Raw genomic sequence first — 27,598 nt, 5'->3', positions numbered from 1 at the left:
TTTATCAAGATCCTTTTAATTGTTTAGACTCTAAGAATCATCTATCCATCTAAACTTTTGCATTTATAATGTTAGTTAGATAATTCAGTTTTATTGCAGGAAAGTAGAATACGATCAGATCAGTCGTTTTGCAAATTTATCGGCCAAATGGTCCGCATCGCCGACTACGCTGTTTGTTTAGGACGTTATCTCTGGCCAGCCCACACAGGGTAAAGGGGGTGAAGCACAGGGTATTAATTATATATTCATTGGGATAATTATTTTTTATTTTACTGTCCGTATCTGTCCACTTAGTACTTGGATATCTTTATATTCATGGTAGTAATAAAAAAGCTAGCCCTTATAAAATATGCTTCATGCTAAATCTTCAGTGACCTTTTAAAAGTGCGGCATTTGATTTAATATTAGGTTATCAATCATTAAGCTGTTAAACTACATAACAAACTAAAAAATGAAACGAGCGAACCCAACCGACCCGTTACATATAAATTTTACCTTAAAAATCCGCAAATTCGGGCCCCGACGGTCCACGGACCCGAAAAGGGTCCGAAAGGGATTTGCCTTCGGTCCCGCACTTATACAAAATGTCCAATATGGGGTCTACCCTCGGGGCAAGCTACCTAAGAGCTGCCTTTGCAGTAAACAAAGAAGTTTGTCGCTCCTCGACGTTCCTACGATGAATACCTTGTAACTCATATTACCCTGGTACTTTTTTAAATTAAATTAAAAAAATACTTAAAATAAGTTAATTTATAATTAAATAAAATAAATGTAGCTTTAAAAATAAAGTTAAAAGTGTGTTTTTTTAATAAAAAAAATACAGCGATCACAATATATTTTGTACATTTTAAAAAATAAAAAAATATATGTTCTTTTTTTTTCAGGTAAGTTACTGCGGAAAAGTTAAAGAACACATAGTAAGTTATCTTTGACATTTTTTTTAAATTAAGGGAATTTTAAAAACCCTTAAATTAAAATTTTGATTATCATATGCAATAAATGACAACGTTTTTAGCAAATTCTTTTTACGACTAAGTTAAATTACTTAAAGCAGACACTACTTGAAGCATTATTTATATTTAAGTTTGCCAGACCATAACTTACATGCTATAAAAGTTCATCAATGTCTTTCAATAAAAGCCTTACTTAACGGCACTTAAAACTTTAAGAAATCATAATTTCAGATAAAAAAATTTACATAAAAACTCCTTGATTTCAACTCTTTAAGTTTCAATAAAATATTATACGAAATAAGTAAAAGCGTTGCATCTTTTAAATACATTTATGTCTTAAGATAAGGCTTTTAACGTATTATGTATGTCACATGCAAAACGTGTCATCCGACCGTTTGTAATTTACCTAGACATATCTTAGCTTAGGCTACACAAATCGTACTTCTTACTAATATTATAAATGCGAAAGTTTAGATGGATGGATGGATAGATGGATGTTTGTTAGAGTTTGCAGCCCAAACGGCTGAACGGATCTCGATGAAATTTGGCATAGATGTAGAGAATAGTCTGGAAGAACACATAGGCTGCTTATTTTTGTGTTTTGTTAATTCCACGCAGACGGAGTCGTGGGCGAAAGCTCGTAACATAATAAAAGATTGAATTAATTCACACATCGACACTTAGGGAAGGTGAAATTTTTCTTTAGCGTATAGAATTTCGGGCTGCCAGACACAAATAATTTTTATATAGATTTGTTTCTTACGATATTTGCTTATTCTACGATTTGGCGGGACAAATCACAAACGGGCGATGTACACGATTTGTCGGTGACATCTGGACGGTATCATTACGCACGCCGCGTCGCCGAGGGAAGCCGGGCGTCGTATATATGTATGTACAGAGTCTAGAAAAAGTTATAATAACATTAATGTAGGTTCTTTTGACAGCTCGGCCGTCGTTAGCAGCCCTACGCTGTATCTTGTCATAATCTTTTAGGGATGGGAAAATAACGCACTTATCCGATATCGATAAATAAATATTGTTGATATCATAAATGTTGATCGTTTAGTCAAGTTATTAAATACTTAGATTGAGTATTTAAAGTTTTTTTTTTAAATTTTAAGGTATATTTTTTTTTGGACTGGTGATAATTTCACTATCTAGTCTTTTAGTGGATATAAAAGATTTAGTTAGTAGGTACTTAATTTATGTGATTTTTGTAATTACGTAAACTCTATAACTACAAAGAAATTTAATATATAGTCTCTATACAAATATTTTTCAAATGTAAGAAATATAAAACATAGTACACAAAACAGCGCTATAAAAAATATAGGATATCGATATATCGACAGAAGCGCAGCGCAATCTCGCATCACTAATTACGGGTGCAGACGGCGCCGGGTCGAGCCAAGGGTACGGTCCTCTCGGCTCAATTTTTTCCCCGACACCCTCCCCCACCGGAAGGAGGGTGGGTCCTGTCCCTCCCGGGGTCCTATCCCTCCCGGACCCTTCTTAACATCCCCGGCTCGGCGGCACAGAAGATGCCTCGCTTATATGGACCCCTAGTACCTACGGATTATATACTTTTTTGGGCACGGTCAGACCCTTTGAGCTTTCGAGTTAGGGACCTATATATTTCCGTTCCAAGCAACGTTTTGACCTCATAGTTTTGTTGCTACGTTCAACTTTTAGGACAGGCCGTACCTAAGTTCGATTAAGTAATTCTAAATGTGTCCATTTAAATATTTGTTTAATTTATTAGCCTGGTCTATTTTTTTTTAAATTTATGATTTAATATTCTAGGAAAGTTGCATCTTTATCCATTTAAATGTTTGTTTACAAATGTGTAAGTCGAAATTAAGGTATTCTGTTATTCCAATCGAGTATTCGCGAAATCTTTTAAAATTGGTTGATATCGTTAATTCCATCGTCTACATGTTAAATTTGTGGCTGCATGAAATTTTAATTTAACGCCATCTATCGGCAAACACCAACAACCTTTTTATTGTAATTTTTATTAAACTTTTTGCAAAGTTCACAAGGATATGTAATACGAACAATAATTATTTAATTACATATCGATATCGATATAAAATTGAGAATAGTGTGCTTTCGTGTCTTTTGAAAACAAATTTAAATAATCTGTGGTAACAGATACACAGATTTCGTACTTTTTAGCTCTTTAACGACGTTTTGTACGACGCGACGCGATGTTTAGTAAATTGTCCTGTTATACGGCTAAAACGGTATATAAATATGTAACAATATCTTTGAAGTTTAAACTGCAAATTACTTAAAAATTTGGACATATAGCTGATTCTAACACTTACGAAGCGAAGTATTTTATATGCGTTTCAGTATTTGGCCGATAGTAAGACGTTCTTAAGGCACAGACAACTAACCACATACTCTTCTTAATATCATACCTCAGCTATATGTCCCTTAAGTGCCTCTGTCATGGCAAAAGGCGAACGAAGTACAGCCGATCTTCCCTACACTTCTGCTTCGAATAGCCACCTCTGCGGTACAAACTTTGCTACCGAAAACCGCCACCCTTATGCCACCCTAGTACCCGAGGCCCACCCACTCGGGGCTTTGAGGACCGTCTTTGAGGAACTTTGGTAGGGAACCCGAAATTTCAAGTTGCCGTCCCGATTAGTAAGTTGGCGATAGCTTTGTTAATTCCTAGTCTCCTGGTGATAATGTAAAGCTAAGTAATCCTATGCCTTTTTATTTAATTGCTTTGTTTAAATTTTTAATGGTAATTTGACAAACAATGAAATAATAATGAAAACAAATGAATAAAAAGTTTACTTTCATTTATTTTTACGATTACTTTTAACGATGACGTTTCTAAAATTAAAAATATCTTGTATACGTTTTATCTTCCGTTTTTCTCTGTTTAAAATTACCGGAAACTGTTTCTGATGTAACAATTTTTAAGTTACACGTTGTCTTTTGTTTTAAAACATCTTCCGCAATTGTGAAAACAGTTTTTTCCGAAATAACGTTTTTCAACAATTTCAATGTAATTTCAATTATTATTTACATGTTGAAAAATTTTTTAATATTTTTTAATACCTTTCCTTTCAGTAAAATTTTTTAAAACTTTGTTGATTAAAATTAATCGTGATTTATTTCATCAAATTATACTAATATTAATAATGTAAAAGGTTATATGGATGTTTGTTACAGTTTGTAGCCTAAACAGCAGAACGAATTTCTATAAAATTTGGTACAGATGTAGAGGATATTCTGGAAGAACACATATACTTACTTTTGTTTCTTTTCATTCCACACGGACGGAGTTGCGGGCGAACGCTAGTTAATTAATAATTCTTGAGGTACCAGGACTGGTGCACTTGTTTTAAACGCTTGGTGTACCAGGAGCCCATAAATATTAGGAGATAAATCTTACAGTTTAAAATGATTTGAATTAACTATCCACTGTATTCGATCAAAATTAACTCTCTGTTAATGGTTCTTTTATTTAATTAAACTTTGTAAAAACGCAATCAATTTCATAAAATTGTATAACAATGCCGAAGTATAGAAGTATGTTGAAACAGGAAAAAACCTCACAAGATTTCCGAGCGCCTACAAAAGCGGGTTGAACACTTGAAACACGTTGCGATACATGCAAACTTACTTTTAATTAAAAAAAGGATCTCTCTTCCCGTTAGCGTTAGCATATACGAGAGGCTAACACGAGGTGCGATAAACTTTACGCGAATAACCATAGTAATGCTCGAAGTGGAATTACGGCTTGCCCGGTACCCCGTAAGGCCACCGGATATTTCTTTTAGCTGTCCAAAGAACCACCCCCGGTCATAACGCCCCGCCGGGGGTGACTAGGGTGGCAGATATAAAGATACAGGCCCCCACTTATCCCGGGACCATACCCGGTCCTTTTGCTTTTATAGGGGGTGTGTATAAAACCGAATCGCCCGGTTTTAGCGGCGCTAGACAGTTACGAGCGGGGCCGACGGCGTCGCATTATGCCGGAATGAGATGCTATATCTGATGTGGTTATGCGCTCCTGGTACTCACATACAATGTGGCTATAGCGCCCTTTATGTCCGGCATGCAAGGGTCAATAAAAGGTGGCCCGTTTACGATGACAATTCATAATAATTAAACGAAAGCGCCTAGGATAAATCTTGAGAGTGATCTCTGAGCGTTGGATTTCACGCTAACTGTTGTCGTTACACTAAACCTTTCAAAGTAATTACCTAGAAAAGAGATTTCATTATTTATATAAACGGAAGTAATCTATGGAAAAGAATAAAAACTCATTTTTTTAAGCATTACTCGTAATAACTTCATTGAACAATCATCAAATTTAATTAATTCTACATTTTGATTTCCCATCTATGTATTAGTTGACTCTTACGTCATTTACCTTCACTAACGGAACTTACTCGTGTTTGTGCGTTTTCTTTTACTTTTTAAAATCTGCGTATGCGTTATTTTTCACTAAATTTATTCGATTTTCAATTACGAAATAACTTTTTTCATTTTCAAATTCATCGGATACTAAGAAAGAAAAATGAAATTCTTCCTTACGCCTTATATTAATATCTGTTTATTACCAGGACGACATGTGCTTAAGAAGGTAACTATGTTGTTTCATTATTCCAATGTTCTAACGCCGGAGGGTGCAGGGGAGGGGAGGGAAGTCGTATAAAAACGACAATTTCCTCTAAACGTGCGGCCGCGCCTGTCGCGGCGCGCCCTCCGACGCTAATTAACTGCCGCAATGGTTATGTCACCCTGGTACCCCGTGTGGGGTGGTGCTCATTTTTTCCACAATAATCTAATGAAAGCTCAAAGGGGGGGCTTTCTTGCTTAAAATGTGCTTTTCGAGAACACACATATTGTATGTAGGTGTATGTATTTTTCTTCATTTTAAGTTAGTCATGTAATTTAATTTCACTAAAGATTACATAACTTATGTAGTGGAATAAAATGGCATTTTATTCCATTAAAATAAAACAACATATTGAATAATAAAAATCATCTTAACTAAAGAATTAAGATAATTTAGAAATAGACGAATATCGCCTTTTATACAACTTTAAAATTATTCAAAATTAAAATTAATGAAAATATGATAGATTTTGGCTTAAACGGCTGAACGGATTTAGATGAAATTTGCTATAAATATAGAGGATAGTATGGAAGAACATATAGGCTACTCGTTTTTGATTTCTTTAATTCCACGCGTACGTAGTCGCGGGCGAAAACTAGTATATAAATAAAATAACAGTATAGTACTGTTAGGGAAATAGAATAGGATAAAAATTCATTTATATTTTCAGTTGAGATCATGTAAAAACTACGAGGTTCTAATGACCAGTACAAAGCCTATAGAATACTGTGAAATGCTAGAATTCAATAATGATTATTTTAAATTGACCAGTATAATTAGACCTATCAATAGTACATTTTTATATAAATTACAGATGCTATTTAAATGGTCTGTCGGTTAGCCTCATTGAATATTTTTGTTTGAGATACAATGGATAATGGTATAATACGAGTAGAAGAAAATGCTATTTTAAGATTTTTAAAGTCCCTTTGATAAAATTATTAAAGTCAGTCTACAAATGGCCGCAAACCTGGAACGGCGAAACCAAACTTTTGTATAACAGTGAACTTCAAAGATACAACACTTGTAAATTGCTATCTCATCTTTTTCTTCGAAAATGACAGAGATAAACATATTTTAAACATGTAGGTAGGTAAAACTTACCGTAAGGTACATATGGATATTCCATTATCAAATCTATACTATTATAATAAAGCGTAAACACACACTTCTTTGTTGCCTAAGATGTCAGCAATTACAGCATATTTTTGAATAGTTCTTTTTTTTAATAAAAAGACTTACATTTACGTCACGCTTTAGGCTATATATTTTAACACCATTAAACTTAGGGGTTAAATATTTTGGATAAAAACCCTAATGTGGGAAAGAGACCATAAGTTGCTGCCAACATCAAGGAAGCAAGATTGCCAAGGTTTGTCATGTTATGACATTTGACATTTGTTATTGATAATTTGACAGTAAACAGTAAAATAAAATTTTCACAGTTCCATGTGGATGAAGTCGCACGGTAACAGCTAGTATTTTAATGTTTTGTCATATCCATATTAAGATCGCCTTAATTTAGTTAAGATTTGTGGACTCAGCTTACTGCATATATTGACAGAGTTTGCGTTTCCACTGGATGTTGACGATTATCTTATAGTGTTCTACACGTTGATAGAGAATTAACTTAAATCTATGTAAATACCTAATTTAAGTATACATATGAAATAAGTACATTGTTAAGCACTAAATTATGTTAAAACATTTCTCATCCTTTATCACTAGATTTTACTAATATTATAAATACGAAAGTTCAGATGGATGGATGTTTGTTAAAGCTTATATCCTAAAAAGAACATATCTCGATAAAATTTGGCATACAAGAAGAGGTTAGTAATAACACATAGGCTACTAATTTTTGTTTTTTTTTTATGCCACGTAAACTAAGTTTAAAGAAAATTACATTATGGACTTTTTTGAAAGTGTCTAAATTAGCTATAGTAACCGTAACATAGATATCTTGAGGTTGAAACTACTGTGATATACATATTGTCGCATTCTGTGGGGACGCATGGCAACTTAGCATACTATCGCATATATGGATGCTTCTAAGCACACATGTATTATATACAAGCTAGCATATACCATGCATGTATGCGTATGAAGCAACATTATTACATCTTAAGCCTTGTAACGCCTAAATCGACTAATTTAATATTGGTCTATCGTATTATGTTTTAACTAGCTTTCGCCCGCGATTCCGTTCGTGTAGACTTAAAGAAAACAAAAGTGAGTAGTCTATGTGTTTTTCCAGACTATCCTCTACATCTATACCAAATTTCATCGAAATCTGTTCAGCCGTTTAGGCTACAAACTCTAACAAACATCCATCTAAACTTTCGCATTTATAGTACAGTAAAACCTCGATAGGTTAAAGTCCAATGGAAACACAAAGTATTTTAAGTTATCAAGGGTCTATGTTATAGAGGCTTTGATGGTAAGAGAACATATTATTTTTTGAAGTTATAGAGATTTTTATGTTACCAAAGTTTGAGTTATCGAGGTTCAACTATATTAAGTATGACTATAATATTAGTATGATTAAATCTTTGGATGGTTTATATTTGAGACATTTGAAATCAACGCCATCTAGTTTCAATAAGATAAATCAACTAATTTCTATAAAAAATAATTGTTCCGATTTAAAAGTAAAAAACAACTCCAGAACTGCTTTACCGATATGGCTGAAAATTGGTGAGGAGGTAGCTTAGAGCCAGGAGACAGACATATACTATTTATTATGGGATTTGTATTGTATTTTTGTATGCATTTGATTCACTCAAAAACTATTAGGCTGATTTTAAAAATTCTTTCACCATAAGAAAGCTACGTTATCAGTGAGTAACATATACTATATTTCCCTGTTTTTTTTCACGCGGACGGAGTCGGGGGCGAAAGCTAGTAGTTACTAAATCTATAGTTACACGCAGTTTCACTCACTTTATAAGAAGGGAAGCAAATCCCTCGAGATCAGTCCTGGTTAACCCTTCCAATGTTAATTACGTATTAATCCTTAGGGATGACTTCTATTGCTGTGAACAGTACCGCTTTATAGATAATGGTTTATAACCTTAAGGGCCTGACCCACCACTAGCAGATAGAGTCTCAGATAGCTTAAAAATGACGTCACAGGTAATAGCATCCGATATTTGCATCACATATTTTACACGTTTGAATATCAGACAATTTACAATTTGGTGGGACAGACAATTGTGTTGTGTTAATTTACCGTGAATTTGAAGTAATACTAGTTGACGCCCGCGACTACTGCGTACAATTTTTTTTTGTTGCCTATATGTCTATATATTGCCTATATATTTCAGAGAGATCTGTTTAGTTGCTCAGAAAATAAATGGTAGCAAACATCCATACAAACTTTTGTGTTTATAAAATTACGTAAGTAAGTAAAATTAAGTAGCATATTATTATTTTTTTGAAGTTTATGAGGGAAATACTAACAGTGTTGGTATTCTAAGTAAAATATTACTGCAACAAGAACAAAATATATGTAGTTCTTGTTGCAGTAATACTTTATGTCGCTGATATATAAAAAAATAGTCAAATAACAAACTATCGGAGTTCATATTACAAAGGTAACATATCCGTATGTACGAACTAAAAATACTTGTCTAAGAAGTTTCTATAGTTTTAGATTAAATGCCATTTGCGAAAAAGAAGAAATCAAATTTAAAAGTGAGAAATGTCAAACTTTTTTATTGTCTTTTTTCTGTAAATATTACGCAATACATGTTTCTTTGCTCGATTAAAAGTGATTTTTTTTATTTAAAATCTAAACAATACTTTTAGTAAGAAGTAAAAAGCTTTAAAAAAATTAGCGACATCTAGCGGAAGCGTTTTTCGATATTCCCACTGGGACACTTATCTCTTAGTACTGAAATGTACAAAACTAATTTAACTACCTTTCTCCCGCGACTACGTCAGCGTGATATTAAAAAAAAAAAACAAAAGTGAGTAGCCTATGTGTTCTTCCAGACTATTTTTACATCTATGCCAAATTTCATCGAGATCCGTTCAGTTTAGGCTACAAACTCTAACAAACATCTATCCATCCAAAACTTTCGCATTTATAATATTAGTATGATTCATGTACTTCATGTAGATTTGGCTTTATGCGAACATATACGTAACAATATGTTCATATGACAGTATGTTACAATATATAAATTTATATACAGTTCCGGCGTTATATGGAATGATATATGTTCCTGTTATATGCATCTCCTCTGTGTGCTGTAATTACGTCATTATCCGCGTATAATCAAGTGCTCATCGGATAGATTGATTTCTCATATAAATGTGCCTAACTGGGAATATATTTTTGACAACTTTTTTTTTATTTATTATTTAATATTCTGTTCAATATAAACAAAAACGAAATGATTTTAAAATATTTTAATTATACTTTGGTTTATTTTTCAAATTCTATTAATTAATAGTGTAATGAAAGTTAATTTATTCCGTTTATTAATTTATTTTTTTAATAAAATAAAAAAAAATAAAGTTTTTACACAAGATATTTTTTCAAGTACCAGGCGACCATAAGTATGGTATGTGTAATAAAATTACTCGATATCAATAATATTTTTTCCATCGATTGTCCCCCACTAGAATGTGCGTGTGTTTCGAGTGTCATTGATGCATTTCGGTGTGGGGCCGTGGGGCCGTGGGGCCGGAGGCAGGGGGCCGGGGGGCGCTGGGGGCGGGCCGGACAAGCGTGCCGTGTACCGAACGCACCGGCGATCAGTGTGCGTTCGGCGGCCAAGCGGTGCAAACGTGTGTCGCTCGCGCCAACAACTTTCGCGTAACTATTCTGCTGACGAGAAAAGATTCTAATAAGATTTAATTTAACAAAAACCGAGAGAAAGGTTTGTCTATCAAAGTGCATTTCTATATTTTTATATTTGTTTTATATAAAAAAAAGTTTTAATTACCCGCAAAGTTATTCTCAACATACTAGTTTTTATACGTGTTCAAGTTTGCATAAGGCAGGAATGGTCATAGGAACTTGGATGAGTAAGTGAGCCTTGGCATTAGTACGCGGTGACTATAAAAAAATGCAATTAGCCCATCTGTGAGGTTGTCGTGTACCTAAGACTCCTTTGTCTTGCCACTTAAAGTAAGACAAGTCATTGTTTTAGTGAATTTATTAGTTCTAACTTGTCCTCTAAGGTGTTATTAGGTAATTTCCTAGTAATAACCTTCTCCGTTGAAAAAACTATCCTTACAGTTTTTCTTGTTTCCATTGAACATAAAACGAAATTGTTCGTTCGTTTTGTTTTTCATGAAACCGTAGATTAAGTAGGCAATAAACTCTTACGTTACTAGGCTATCAGAGTTGAGTAGGAGTTAGTATCGAACGCAGCCAAGTTTGAAAGTAATTTCGGAGTGCAAGCCCGCGTCGAATTAATCAAATCGTTCACGGTGCTTGCGGTACTGATAACGAACTGCACTTATGCTGCTTTGGTACATAGACTTTTTTTTAAGTCAAAAAAACTTAAAAAAAAACATCAAAAAACAAAAGAAACTCGACATTTCTTGTTTTCTTTACTTTAAACAACATTTATTTTTCTAGTTAACTTCAGTCCTAATTCTAGTAGGAATCGTAGTATATATAATTAAATTGTTTAAACAATTATAAGATACCTGTTCTCTATGTTGTCTATATAAGGATGTCTAATAAATAACTTGCAGTACATAACTACATAAGTTAGATTTTACATACACAAGTTACTGGATGCGGCGGTACGAATAAATAACTGAAATACAACCTTTTTACACTATACATTACTGAATAATACAGCCACATCACTACTTATTAAAAAAATATTAAAAAATATCAACATAAACCGTACGGGCCACCGTGGCCAAAGCCTGTGACCTTGGTGTTATCGCTAAAAAGAAAATAGCTCTTAGTGCATTGACCGCATGCACTGAGCCTACGTACAGTACGTGTTACCAGTATAGTGCTACGAACTTGTCAAATCCAGTAATAACTAAAGATGGACAAATATATTTGACCCGGTGGCCATAATCTATTTATATCTATACTATTATAATAAAGCGTAAACACACACTTTGTTGCTTAAGATGTCAGCAATTTTCGAATAATTCTTTTTTTAAATAAATAGCCCCACACTTACGTCACGCTTTGACAATGCATTTTAAAGCTATTAAACTTAGGGGGTAAATATTTTGGGTAATAACCCTAATGCGGGAAAGAGACAATAAGTTGCTGCCAACATCAAGAAAGCAAGATTGCCAAGGTTTGTCATGTCATGTCATTTTGACATTTGCTATTGATAATTTGACAAATGTAGACAATGAAATAAAATTTTCATAACATATGATGACAACATAACCAGGATATATATGTCGCAAGTCTACTGAAGTGCGAGTACAAGTTTCTTTTATAATAGAATAGTTTTAATTTTTTAACCTCCAAAATGATAGGTTACAGTTATTCTGTTATTCATATTCTATTGTACATTCTTATGTGAAAACTAAAACAATGGTTATTTTTAACTATAAGGTTATGAGGACCTTATAATGCTTAGTTTATTTATTGACACAAGGTTAAGGCTTTATATTAGAGGAAGTTTGAGAGTAGCCCCAGTGGTTGAGAAAATAAGGAGTAAAAGGTTAGAGTGGTATGGGCATGTTATGAGAAGGGATGAATCGCATGTAACAAGAAGGATGTTAGTTATGAATGTGGAGGTACATCGGTAGAGGTAGACCTAGAAAGAGATGGATGGATTGCGTGAAAGGTGACATGATCAAGAAGGGAGTGATGACTGAGATGACGGATGATAGAATGCTTTGGAGGACGAAAACCCGGTGCGCCGACACTACGGGAGTAGGATAAGGCAGGGGAGATGATGATGAAGGTTAAGGGCCTAATGTGGATATGGACAAAGGAAGAGGAAGACCAAAGAAAGTATGGATGGATTGTGTGAAATAGGATATGCTTAAGAAAGGAGTGGATTCAGATATGACGGCTGATAGAGATGTATGGAAGAGGATATAAGGGATAAGGGCAAGTTGATGACAAGGTCTGTCCCACCAAATTGTAAATTGTCTGATAAAAAACCAACGTGTAAAATGTATGATGAGAATTTTGTATTTCGTTACCTTATCTAATAGTGAGGTCATCTTTGAGCTATCCGAGCCTCTATCAGCCAGTGGGACAGGCCCTAAATGTTGCGAGAATTATTCTCCCGAATTTCTTCTGTCACTATCGAATTACATGATCTTAAGACGAAGTCTATACTAATGTAGTAGAGCATAAATACCCACTACTTCGTGGCGTAGGATGTCAGTAATCACAGCATATTTTTTGAATAATTCTTTATTTTATAAAACACCCCACAGTTTTCACACAATTTAATTTAGGGGGTAAATACATTGGGAAAAAGTTTCATGTGTGAAAGGGACCATAAACTAAGCTGCCAACATTGAGGTAGCAAGGTTATTATAGTAACGGTAATTTTGACATTTGCAATTGAGAATTTGACAAGTGTAATCAATAAAATAAAGTTTTTTTTATAATTTCTTACGGATGAAGCCGTATGGTAACAATTATTACTAGAAAATAGGTTTTTGGAGGAAACATTTCTATTAGGTGGGTAGCGTCGCATTGAGTGGCAGCGAATCAAATCGTACATACGTAGCATTGAATGCTGTTACCCTGGTACGCTTTATGGCTTCCATGGAATGTGTGGGCACAAGCGCTTAGGAAAAAAAACCTTTTATTATTTCAGACTTCGAACAAGAGTAGTAATGTTGGAAAATTAGGTTTTCGTTATTGTTTTTTCCACTTAATCTATTATTTTTAGTCTGTACTACTTCTAATCAACTGAACGGCACAATAATTCTGACCTAACCTTTACATCTAAAGCCTTATTGGCATTACGTCAATTTGGTAGATAAGTTTTTTGCGTGCTATTTTAGTACATAATCCATTGTATTAAAGTTTATAGTTGCGATGTAACAATGCATAAAGACTGTTGGGAAATTACTAGTGAGATTTTTAGGTTAAAAATAATCAAAAAAATGCACTATTGCTTTATTTAATGTAAATTAGCTAATGTACCAGGCGATCATAAATCTACCTTGTATAAAAATAGCTCAAAATGTCCCATCAACGTTGCTGGCATCATAAAAACAAGCAACGTTCCCCAGAATGGAAAATGTCCGTTGTTATCGCACCGCATGAACGAGAGGCCCTTTTGCGATTTAATCTGCTCAAAGCTCCGCCGCAGTTCTGTGGTCCTGGTACATTTTTTTTCTCTACACCGATGCTTCTGTTGACAATTCTGTGTTTACGCGCTAATTAAGCCTTTTAGATAAAACTATGCTGTATGTTGATTGTAAACCATCAATAAAGCTGTCCCTTGCTTCTTGTGGCACTTTTACTTAACCTTACCTTTTCATTTTTAACCTAAACTTAGGGCTATTCTTCCTATATTTTGAAAACCTTGTGTGAATTTCAAATGAATTTTATACCAACAAAAAACTACAAAATCATACGTAGAATTCATCACCAGTGTACAACGCGAATTAATTTGGTTCGCGATTCGCCCTCATTTTCTATTCCGAATAATCGGGGGTGTGTTACAGCGAGCGTGCCGTGCCGGCGCAAACAATGGATACGTTCATTGAAAAGTATTGTGCAAATAGGGGTGCAATGGAAACGGACAAATGCGCCCTCGACGCTACAAAAAAACTAGCCTCCTTTCGCGAAAATGAAAACAAACGCTGTACTGACCTACGCCACGGCCTGTCACTACCTCCCCCTGCTTACCCCCACCCTTCGGTTCATTCATCATTTTTTACATTTATGTTTACTCGAAGTAACTTTTTCAATGCCCCATACTCGGATCGAAGATTTACAAACATTGCTTTTAAAAAAACCTTTGCGTTAATAGATTTGTACTGTTAAGAACAAAATTAGTAGCGTGCTCTAAAATTGATGCAACACTAGATTGTCGGCATAAACGTCACGTCCCTAGCTGACAGCTGTCAATGTCATTACAAGGATTGGGATATTCGCGCGCTTTCCTGACGAGATCTCTAGTACAGTGTTAAATTAATTTCGCTAGTAATAGTACAAAATGAATAATTTAATTTTTAACAATCTCAATTAAATTTAAATATATTTTAATAGGACTGTAATATGCGGATCGTGGATATTAAACAGAACGTCGAGTTTTAGAGGGCACCTTAGACTTTCGCACCACTGTTGTTTGATTGTCGATTGTTTGCAGCCGCAACTGTTTAGTTGCACAACTAAAAATCGAGTAGTGTACTTCCATATAAGCTTATAGGAATCAAGCGAGACTAAACAGTTCTGCGATAGTTTATTCAAAGGTGTGTGTACGCTCTTAGGATTCAAAATAAAAATCTAAAATGCACTTTGATTAGACAATCTAAAATATTTATTATAATTATTAGAAGTTAATCGCTCAATTAGTCAAAGACAATGGGGTCGTGGAATTAAAGTTTAAAAAAAATATAAAAACAATTGAAAACATAACCAAAGAAAAGACTGCTAAGTGACGTCACCAACGATTTCAAGATGGCCGCCAAAAGAAAAGCTGGTGCATTGCTGCAACATGTGCTACCAAAGGTAAATGATTTTTATTTAGTTGTAAAACGCTATAATTAATCGGAAAATCTTGTAGTCATGAGTGCTACGACTAAAATGATCTATAGATCAGTGTCTGTGTGTGAAACAGATCAGTAAACCGGCTCAGTTCAATTTGTATTGCATAGTGATTAGCGTTTTAACTGAGAACTGCAAGTCACCAAGCAGATCATGGCTCGACTCACTCAATTTAGTTGTGCTGCAGCTCAACGTTTCAAATCTATGTAACTTTTGAGCCGGATCAGAGCTGAATTACTTCCTTGCTATTTGTTCTAAGCACGGCCAATAGTCTTGCTAAAGAGGTAGTATAAAGTCTACGCAACCTTCAAGCTGATTTTGCGACATTTTCCTTACAATGTAATTTAGGTTATAAAACAATAGTTTATTTGTTAATTATCTGATTATTAAATCTAGAAAACCTGCTTAATTGGATCTAGGGATTACTTACAAAGTGTAACTATCAAAAACTTTGATTTACAACTAAGTAACAATTACAATTATGAACCTACTAGTTGTCGCCGGCGACACCGTCCGCGTGGATTTAAAAAAAGCAATAGTGAGCCTATGTGTTCTTCCAGACTATCCTCTACGTCTATGCCAAATTTCATCAAGATCCGTTCAGCCGTTTAGGCTACAAACACTTAGAAACATCTATCGATGTAAACTTTCACATTTATAATATTAATAAGATAAGTAAAATTGCTGGTTTATAATATGCCTAGTGAGATTATAAATCGAAGTAGTTTGCTAACTGTATCCGTTCTAAGGCCAGCAGACGCCGCATCGAAATTGGCGCCAAAGCCAAAGTCAGTTTTCCCGCCTCGGCCGGCTCGCCTTGCAACATGGCGGCGTCTCGAATGACACGCGCGGAACGCTCGTATAATATGGATACGACAAAATATTAATCAAGTTTTTTAAATTAATATTGTATTCCATATTTATGTTTATTTGCCTGAAATTATCAGCACAGGAAAACGTATAAATACTTACTGTTAAATTGTTTTCATGATTGTTTAATATGTTAAGAATTAGTAACTGACCTAAAGAATATGGGACCATATCATCGTATCGTATAACATTATTATGGTTTAAACCAGAATATAATACACAAAAACAAGATAAAAGTAATTCAATTGACGTATAAAACTGGAGAATAAAACTTAGATCGTATCCATACTATTCCAAAGTTAGTGACCAATGAAGCGACAGGCGACCTTGCGTGAGTACCTAGGTACCCTACACCTATATCTAAACCTAGACGCGCCGGCTACAAGTACACTTACATAACGACTTCGTATATATGTAATCATTTAAAATTACAAACATGTTATGTAGACATTTAAAACGTATTAGTCGGCTATGTCTATGGGATAAGGGCTAAATATGGGCTTGCTTTTATAACGCTTTAGGGGCGGGGGAGGGCAGGTGATCCTTACAAAACAATAGTTATTGTTTATCCAACGTTATGTAATATTCCATTAGAACCGCATTTAGGTCACATTGAATTCGCCGAAATGGCGAAAAGACGGCTGCCTATTCATTTATTCATCTGAGGCACTACAGCCGCGGGTGGGCCTGGGCCTGGTCCAGTAAACTTGTCCAATTCTGTCTATTTTGACGGCTGCCTATAGACATTCGCAATTGCAGAAGCGTTACCTACCTTTATTCAACAGAGGCACACAAAGAAGATATTTCCCCTTACTATGCGTCCTATCCCCTGCTAAAGTGGAAGTCACTTTTAATCAGGAAAAAGATAAAAACCTCATTTCAAATCTTAACATTTTAGTGGATTTTTCTAATTTTATTTCTGAAGCTAAAAAGGATTTTACGCTTGGTTTTCTAGGCTGCATCAAATTTGGCAAAACCGCCAAAAGTTTTCACCTAATTTTTAACTGGAAACGAAAATACTTCTTTTACTTTACAAATCTCTCGTAACGTTTAAATAGCTCACAGGAAATGCGCTTTTTATTACATTTTTTCTTAATATTAGCAGAATTTAATCTTGCTAATATTATAAACTAGCTTTCGCCCGCGAATCCGTCCGCGTGGAATTTAAAAAAAAACAAAAGTGAGTAGCCTATGTGCTCCAGATTATCCTCTACTTCTATGCCAAATTTCATCGAGATCCGTTCAGCCGTTTAGGTTACAAACTCTAACAAACATCCATCCATCTAAACTTTCGCATTTATAATATTAGTAAGATGTGAAGATTTGAATGTTTGTTAGAGTTTAATCTAAACAACTAAACGGATTTCGATTCAATTTGGTATAATGTAGAGGATAGTCTGGAAGAATACATAGGCTACTTACTTTTGTTTTTTTAATTCCACGCTAATGAGGTTATGGCTGTGACTTCGTACGCTTGGAATTAACTGGTTAAGTAGCCTATATGTTCTTCCAGTCTAAGCTTTACATCAATATATATTTCGTGGGGATCCGTTCAGCTCTTTAAAAAACACTTTGTAACAAACATCCCAAACGTTCCTAATTATATTAGTAAGATTATTACTAGCACTATTAAAAAAACAGATTGATTATAAATCTAGCCTTAATTTGTACAATTCGAAACAACATATTTCGTTAATGAGGAGATTTTAACCTCCAATGTAGTAGACCCACTCAAATCATTGGAACCGGTTGGCACATGAGTAACAAGTAAAATTGTACCGACTGATGTGCCAAATTACTTTTCAATAACTCAATATTTATCCAAGTAGATTGTTTATTTAAGTCAGTATAGTATGTAGGGATCTAGTCTTCTTGATGCTTGTAATAGGGGGTGCATTTTTGATACAACCTGCAGGCGTTTTGTATGCGTAAAAGGGTTAAGTAAACGACAGATAAAATAATGTTACATTTAGTTACGTTGATATAGTCCTAACTGTAAACATTTAATTAATCACATTTTAGTTGAATATATACTATTATAATAAAGCGTAAACACACACTTCTTTGTTGACAAAGATGTCAGCAATCACAGCATATTTTTGAATAATTCTTTTTTTAATAAAAAGCCCTACACTTATGTCATGCTTTAGGCTGTATATTTTCACGCCATTAAACTTAGGGGGTAAATATTTTAGATAAAAATCCTAATGTGGGAAAGAGACCATAAGTTGCTGCCAACATCAAGGAAGCAAGATTGCCAAGTTTTGTCATGTGATGTCATTTTGACATTTGCAATTGACAATTGACACACAAACAATAAAAAAATGTTATGCTGATGTAATCGCACGGGAACAGCTAGTATGATATAAAAATGTCACCTTAAGGATATAATTTAATTTTCGGGACAAGGTTTCGAATTAATTGCATTTTAAATTGACATGTCATTGAAATGGGTAGGAAAATAATGTCCCTGGTTGTAATTTCATTTGATACCAAAGAACTACAATAGGTTGTGCGTTAGAACTTAGACATTCCATTTAGAGCGGTTATGCTAGTTTCACACGAGGGTAGAATAAAGCATTGTTGACAGTAGAATAAATAATGCTCTTGTTTCAATGTCCCTTCACAGTAGTACTGCATCGTCCCACTGTTCTATCTCTGTGCTACCCTCGTGTGAAACTGCCTACACCGATGATAGTCGCAATACAACAAAATGCAGCCCCCAGTACTGCGTGATTGATTTACTCGCCTACCCCCTCATTACGAGCGGGAGGGGTGCACTGGGGGTGCGTTTCGATTGCACGTAATGACTGCAACGGGACTCGAACGGGTAGCCCCCTATTGAAAAGATTCTCTAAAGTAGTTCATGTACGGTGAACGGTGCTATGGAAATAAATCGACTATAGTTTATTTTACACTAGTTTCCGCCCGCGTCTCCGACCATATGGAACTAAAAAAAACAAAAGTAAGTAGCCTATGTGTTCTTCCTGACTATGCTCTACATCTATGCCAAATTTCATCAAGATCTTTTCAGCAGTTTAGGCTACAAACTCTAACAAACTTCCATCTAAATTATTTGTTTCTCAATAAAATTGATACTATTTGTTTAAATAAAAGTTTTCATAAACAATCTAGTTGTTTGATTACAAGCAAAGCTGAGCTTCAGTAATATGCAAGCGGTTCAAAAGTTTGCGGCAAGGCGTCGCACGCTATTGCCCATATTAGGGTTGTCACGATATAAAAATAAATTACATTTTTATTGACATCCTCCCAGAAAACACTTATGCGATATCACAGAATTTAGTATAACAGAAAAAAAATCAACTAATTGTAATGTATGTAACCTAAATTTAAGCATTCATCACTCCAATAAATTAAAGGTTTTTTTAACACGCTTAATTTCTGTGAGATACAGCCCTGGTACCAGTGGCAATACATGTGTACTGAAAATCGTTTATCTTTGTTTTTTTATAAGAGATTGAAAGAAAAATGTACTTAACTTTTAGCAATGTAAACTTACTCTAACTTACTCTAAGATTTAAATACCGTAATAATCTATGAGATGTACTAGGATATTATGAGATTAGTAGTGTGGTCAACCCTGGCAGCCGAGCCACGTCCATTATTCAAGGCGCGCTCCCGCACCGCGCTGCGACGCATTCCGTGCATTTCTCGCTCGCGTGTCCGCTCTCTGCGCTACTGAACTGCGCACTTATGTACTTAAAAAATAACAACACTTGCCCATTCTATTGGCAAATATTTGAAAAAATATCTTAACTAAAATAACCTTAGAAGCCTTATTATGATGTACTGACAAAGGAGACACACTAATTCCATTTTCCGCTCCCAATTTATATCTGTCACTTCTGTTGCCCTGGTCGGTGCGGGTAAAAATATTGTTTTTACTTATCCCCGCTGGGGGCGACAGGGGGTAAGTTTCGGGAGCGTGGGGGTGTAATTACTTGAGGCCTATAGGGGAATTACCCTGCCTACCTTTTCGTAGGTGACGTTGAGTTTTTTCTTAATCCACAATTCAGGGGTTAGGGGGTAATTTAGTGTTATGCCACGCAACGTTTCTTGAGGTGTTTTTGTTGCTTTAAATTGCATTCTAATTTGTGTTCAGCGTAATGAATATGCTTAAAATATTGTTTATGCTAAACTTTGTATTCTTAAAAACTTTAGGAAAGGAAATCTATGTTTTTGTTCAACGTTCGTTCAAAATTCAAGGTTATACCGTACAGTCTGGTATCATTTATTTATCTTGAATCTAGTCCATTAATAAGCAACTAGAAGTAACCGAAACTTAAATAACTTTCGTATCTAGATAGCGGCTTGGTCAGTCTGTCAGATAGACCATTTTCCAAGAAGCTAACCTCGATCCCTGGAGAGGTCGGGCCATGGTCAACCACAAAATTGGAAGAGTGAACGAAAATTTAGCTGGAAAATATCTTGGTTAAGATACTTTGATACTCGCAATGAGAATTTTATATAAATACGATTTTGTTTCAAAAAATTTGAATCAATCATTTCATTTTTTTTACCGACTTTAGACGGATAGAGTCGACATTATGTTTTTATAAATGTTTATAAGTACTTGCAGTAATTTTTTTATAACAGTGGAAACTTACCTTTAGAATAAGTCAACAAAAAAGAACAAAAAAACAAAATCAACTTAGGGAAAACTAAGAAGAAGTCAAATTAAAAAATAATAATACTGCCAAAATTACCAGGAGTACATAAGTGAAGAGTTAACAATTTAGTCTGAGTAGACAGCTATGTCCGCGGGAGGGCCGCGTTCAGTTTTAACTCGTTCCGGATGCGGGTTCGTTCCCTGTGGCCACTTCTACAGCTACATAAGTCTACGTATATTTAGTAAGAAAATTATCCAAGTCGTAACTATCGATACTTATGCTTGCCTGGTACATCATAGTTTAAAAAAAAAATATCTTAATATCCCAAATAATAAAAAATAGTATCTCGTTATAAACCCGTACTTTTCAAATGCTTTGGGTCGAGATTGTGCTCATGCCAAAAATGGACCTTTTACACGACTCATCAATTTGTCCCCAATAGTGAAAACTCGGTACATTAGCGTCTGTCAACAATGACGTCACGTTTGACGTAGGCAATTAAGTCGTAGATTCCTTATGTAATAGCAGAAGTTTTCAGTTTTGCAATTACGTACGAGTACGCAGAAAGCGGAGTCGGTTCAACCGACATCTTTCATTTCCCACGAATATTGTCAACTCGGAATATTCGAAGTTACAAAGTTCCCGTGGGAACGAAATGTTTAACTATTTTAGTTGAGTCTACAAGGCTGATAAAAGTATAATACAAAGGTATATAGTTACAAAGGCATATTAAAAAGTTTTAAGAATTATCATATCTCCTATCATCACCTCCTTATCCTACGGGAGTAGGATAAGGAGGTGATGATTAGTATACTAATATTATAAAGACAAAAACTTTGTTTGATTGTAATGAAATAACTCAAAAAGTACTGGGCAGATAACTAAAATTCTTTCACCATTAAAAAGCTACGTTGATAGTGTGTAATATAGCCTATGTTTTATATTATTTATTAATTTCGCACAGACGGAGTCGCGGGGAAATGCTATATAAATATGTAGTTTTAACAATTTGGTACAGTGAAAATCCGACCTAAAATAGCTCTAAATAATTCTCTACACAGACGCAAATATATAACGGAATGGAGGCGTAATTCAAGCGGATTTATAAATCTACCAGGGGAGCATGAGCGGAGCGTCGCACGCACCGCGTATCCATATTTAAGGGAGAGCCTGTTTATAGCATCGTAACTATAACGCGAAGGGCTAGTTTTATCGCATTAACGTAAGTATATACCTAGTTATGTTCTCCTGGTTTATGCTGAGAGTTTGCGTGGAATTGGGTCAAGTTAATTATGTCAATAAAATTGCTTATATAAAAAAATCACGTCACTTTTGACACTAACGACAGTTATCTTTTTTTAATATTTTGTTAATAACTTCATAGAACTACGAAAGCATATATAGTGCGAAGCTTAATTGATATCGAGCGTAAAACCTGACAATATAAAAGTAATAAACGAACTGGCTAGTTACATTTAACACTTTATGAAAAAAAAAGGCTCAGATTATATACCGTTAAATTAGTCTCAGCGATATTGCAAAGCGTATTACCGCGTGGCTTGATTTTTAATCTGTAATAAAAAAAAACTTCGCTGCGTGAGCGTCCGTCCGCTTTCCCGCGCAAATATTTGACAGGTACGTCGTTTGCGCGCGTAAATACGTGCTTCTGAGCGACGCTTTTCCTTAGGGTGTGTACACACTGGGCACGCTAATAATATAAAATCCAGGACTATATTTCTACCCATTTTGGTAAGAATTTAATTATTGCTAGTCAGGTTAAAAACTGGTTTTAGCAACCAAATATCTTTATAGCTCTTATGGTGACGGTTTTCTGTGCGTGTGTATTATAAATGCGAATTTGGATGGAAGTTTGTAAGAGTTTGTAGCCTAAATTTCTGAACGGATTTTGATAAAATTTGGCATACACGTAGAGGTACTCTGAAAGAACACACTTATGTTTCTAATTCCACACGTTCGTAGTCGGTGGCGAGAGCCAGTTGTATATAACATGTATGGGATCATTTCCCGCGTGGTATAGCCTGAACGGCGTATGTACCCTTAAGCTTGCCTACGCGAGTTTATCACACTTCAAAGCGCTCGGTAGACGGTAACCACGTCTCCCGCTCCCGTTCTAACTACGCTCAGCTTTGTGGAAATTCGCAATGCCTTTCAGACACGACCCCGCTATGGTTTTTCGAGGTCGCCCTCTTCTCCCTGTAAGGGATCGTATTCACTTTACAGAAGTCGGCATATTTTAGTAGAAATGGCAGTAGTTTTTCGGCTGACTCTTAAATATTACATTTAAGAGTATAATCGGTTATTTCTTTATAACTATAGTAATGGTACCATTTAATTTAACTATATCTCTACTAATATTATAAAGAGGAAAGATTTGTATTTTTGTATTTTTGAATGTATTAAAATAACTCTAAAACTACTTGATCGATTTAAAAACTCTTTCACTATTAGAAAAGTGATTAATTTGTGAGTAACATCGACAATTTATTGTATCAACTTTTATGTAGATGAAATCGAATGCAACAGCTAGTCTTTCATACAAATATTTTAACTATGGATTTTAATTGTTGTTTTTTTCGTAAATACGACTAAATAGTAGCGTATTGACAAGATAATTAAAAAAAAAATATAGCTTTGAATATTTCAATTGTATAGTGTTATACAAAAATACTATACGTTACCAAAATATTAAAACCAGTTTATAGACGATTGCATCCAAGATTAAATAATATTTAGTTACCTAGTGACTTTACTACTAACCAGTGTGTACTCACCTTAACAAATGCCAACGTGCCGCGCCAGGCTGGTGCTTAGTGCGCCCTCTGCTCCCCCCTAACCTACCCTTAACTTACAATTATTTATTAATTTTGAACACCATCTTCCTGAATTCTTGATGGTTATGCAGATCGTAATTTGAAACTGTAATTTGTCGTCAAAATCTTACATATGTCAAATTGTAAACCGTTACATGCATTAAATAATGCTTGGACGTTAGTTTGGAAGTTTATAGGTTAGGTTATTTAAGTTTGGGATATAAAAAAAAATCGAAAATGTTTATAGAGAAAATAGTTTCTTGTATTTTATTTTTATAACACATGTAATGATGCTTTTAATTAATTTGGTTACAGTTTTAATTTCTAGTAGTTTAAAATTGAAATTGAAATTTATTAAAAACAGATTAATAATTAACAATAAAAGTTATAACCAATTAAAAGATAAATACAAATAGTTTAAATAAATAAAACATTATTTTCAATATGTTATTCAAATTGCCAAAAGATTTATTAAGTGATTAACGGCCGAAAATTGAAACGAAAACTCTTTGCTACGTAACTGCCGCCTAACATCAAAAACTTAATGTAATTTGGAATCACAACGTAGCTTTATCGTTATATCGTTTTAGTATTCAGCCGGAAAATAAGAGAATGATATTGAAATTTTATAAAACGTTTGTCATGCAGTTTTAAAGTCGGCTTTTCACGATGCCTAAGCATTCTGCGTAAAACGTAATCATCGGATCCTCTTTGATTAACAGCGGGTGTGGTTTTTTACTTAATACTCTGTAATTGTCGTCAGGTCGTAGCTCGCAGCTCGCAGCCCGATGACGGCCGCGTCCGGCTGAATCAATGCCGTTATATACACAAGTCATCGCTTATGTACTGTATGTACGGAGTACATAGGGCTGTACTCCTACATGTGTTGGTAGATAATCTCGTCATAGTTCGCACCCGTTATGGTATTACTGTGTGGGAGTTGGGAGGCTCGCGGGCGAGGCACAGGGGCCGAGGGGGGTGCGGCAGGGGGCCGATGTCCGCTTTAAAAATACCGGCCCCAGCAAACTGCGGACCCGGCAAAGGAAGCCCGTTTATTTTGAAANACCGCGAAGACTGCTGCCGAGATGGGGATCTAAAAATAGGCAAAAATAAAACGAGCGGGCACCGTTCGAGCTATTAGCGGGGAGAGCTCGTGAAAAATGTTTTTTGGCTCGCAACAGCCCGACGAGTGTTTTAAGGATCGCTAGCGCATCTCGCAATTTGTGCCTCGGGATCCGTTCACTTTTGCTACTTTTTGCTGACGGCACACTTCGCTAGTCTCGGGACTAGCTTCAAAAGGAAATCTACGAATACAAGGAATGAGAAAAGATAATATTACCGTTTGCTATTTAGCGTTACATAACCTAGAAGATTAGACAACGATGAATGTCCTAGATATAAGTCCTCGATTATTTTGCTATATAGCTGTTGCCGGCGACTTCCACGCAATATTAAGATAAAAAAGTTGCCTATAATATGCCCGTCTATGTCAGCTACCCTTCAGTGAAAGTCCGCTCGAAATCGGCCCAGCCGTTTCGGCGATTACCCGGAACAAACGCGTCTTGCGGACAGACAGACAAAATAAATTATATGTGATTTTCGTTATTAGCAACGCATTATCTTTCCGAAATCTGGAATTTTCTTTTGATATTACAGACACTCCAATTTTATTATATGTATAGATATATTTTATTAAAAGAATAATTGCGGCGCCGTGGTCGCGCGTACACTGCGCTCCGTGTTAAACTGTGTTTAAAAAGTGATTAAGTGCACAAAATTAAGTTACAAAGTTGTGATACGTACTATTTAGTTTAACTCATGTGAAAGTGACATATTTTATTACATATTGCCTTGTTTATCGCCAATTATAATCAAATGCATAAGGTATTTACGTAAAGTACTGGACGGTGTATTAATATCGCTCAAGTGTCATAGAATAGTTTAATTGCACCTTGCAGAACAGTACGCAAAACGCACCATTGGTGTACTGTTATTTTTTGTATAGAAGATTAAACTCAACTTATCTGCTCTGTGGCATCGATGCTATTGCAATAATGATTTGTGACCGATGTACCCACTCTGTAAAAAAAGATGAAGTGGTTGTTTGTTCTCTCTGTAAAAAGGGATTTCACTACCAATGCGTCGACTTAACCGCATCTTTTTACATCAAAAACGCACGTGACCTAAAACGGTCATGGAAATGTGCTCTGTGCGTCAACATAACCAAACGCAAGGGTGACAAGGCTACAAGCATTGCGTGGGTGCCAAGTGCCTCCCCGCCGCCCGCGACTCCACCGAGCGACGATGTGCGGATGGTGGAACGTCACTTACAACAGCCGCAAAACAGCTCGCTTTCTTCCTCCGATACATCGCCGCCGGGCAATGCGGTAACATTGCAACAGATAAGTAGCTTACTGGACGTAAAATTTGAAAGTATGAAGTCAACTTTAATGGACAGTTTCACCTCTCTAATAAAAAAACAAATCGAGGACCTTAAAGACGACTTTACACGAACAACGGACTTTCTTGCTCTGCAGCAAACTGATTTTAACGTTAAACTAGAGGCATCGAATAATACAATCCAAGAACTCCAAAAACAAAAGAATAACCTTCAGACTGAACTCACTGACGCCCAAAGAAGACTAGATGCGTTGGAAAAATCTTCACGAAGTCTTAATGTCGAGATCCAATTAGTTCCAGATAATCGCAACGAGAACATCCTCTCCACTGTAAAGCAAATTATCTCTGTTATACAAGCTCCTGTTGACGAAGCAAACATCCGATGCGTACGCCGCGTGGCTAAACTTAACCCACAATCTACTCGACCCCGGAATATCCTAGTAACACTATCAACAGAAAGACAGCGTGACACATTTATATCCGCATTTAAGAGATACAATAAAAACAATAGAAGTGATCCTCTGAACACTACAAACCTGGGCATACCAGGCAACAAGCAAGCTATCTACATCATGGAACATTTACCGCCGTACTTAAAAAGTCTTCACGCTGAAACCAGAAAGACAGCTAAAGATAAAAATTATAAATATGTTTGGATTAAATATGGCAATATCTACATCAGGAAAGACGATACCTCTCCAGCAATCTTAGTTAAGAACAGCACTAGTCTAAGCAAATTAATGTAATCATTTCGCTTCCTTTTTCCCCGTACATTTCTTAAGATGTTACTTTATTTACCCACCATCTCATTATGTTAATTTACTATCAAAATGTAAATCGTATCCGATCAAGATTAGATAAACTTCATTTGAATTCGCTAAATTGCAACTACGACGTTATTTGTCTAACTGAGACTAATCTTAATAGCGGAGTCTTGGACTCCGAAATCTTGGACAATCGTTACAACATTTATCGTAGGGATAGAATCACTACTACTAATAAAAAAACCGAAGGCGGCGGCGTCCTTGTTGCAATAAAAAAATGTTTTACTGCTGTCAGGCGACCAGCCTGGGAAAGCGACATTGAAGATGTCTGGATCAGTATCTCCCCTACCCGTCCCACTGAACCCACAATTCACATCTCTGCCTGTTACTTACCGGGGTATTTAACTCACGAGGAGGTGAAACTTTATCATAACAACTTAAAAAATGTTCTTCTGAGTTTTGATACAAGTCACGATGTAGTGCTTATGGGTGATTTCAATATACCGGAGTTGGGATGGAATTTCTGTCCTACTGCTAGTTACTTGATACCTGATAATCCTATGGTCGCAATCTCAAGTAAATCGAAATACAACTCAGACGCCCTTCTTGAAACAATGTCTCTTGGTAGCTTAAAACAATATAATAGTATTAAAAATCAGAATCTAAGGATTTTAGATCTCGTCCTTTCCAATTCTCTAAACGTGTCTGTCGGTACTGCTATTCCGCTTTTAAACCTTGATAGACATCACCCTGCACTCGAGGTTGAGTTAAAAGTGTTTGTCCAAAGTAAACAACCTAACCGTAACAATC

General features: G+C 35.4%; 2 protein-coding genes across 4 annotated transcripts in view; both read left to right on the top strand.

Annotated features, from left to right (window-relative positions):
• The window catches only part of LOC106108280 (nucleolar protein 4-like), a 111,173-nt gene that overhangs the window by 73,862 nt on the left and 9,713 nt on the right, over positions 1 to 27,598 (top strand). The gene's annotated exons all lie outside the window — the stretch shown is intronic.
• On the top strand, positions 25,328 to 26,866 carry LOC106108282. The gene has a single exon (XM_013289401.1). It carries the CDS (start codon positions 25,679 to 25,681, stop codon positions 26,768 to 26,770), a length of 1,092 nt encoding a protein of 363 aa, XP_013144855.1. The 5' UTR covers positions 25,328 to 25,678; the 3' UTR covers positions 26,771 to 26,866.

The sequence above is a fragment of the Papilio polytes genome, unplaced genomic scaffold, assembly GCF_000836215.1.
Source record: "Papilio polytes unplaced genomic scaffold, Ppol_1.0 DF821733.1, whole genome shotgun sequence".
In the NCBI taxonomy this organism is placed as follows: domain Eukaryota; kingdom Metazoa; phylum Arthropoda; class Insecta; order Lepidoptera; family Papilionidae; genus Papilio; species Papilio polytes.
Note: the sequence above shows the minus strand (reverse complement) of the source record. Positions and strands in the feature narration are given on the sequence as shown.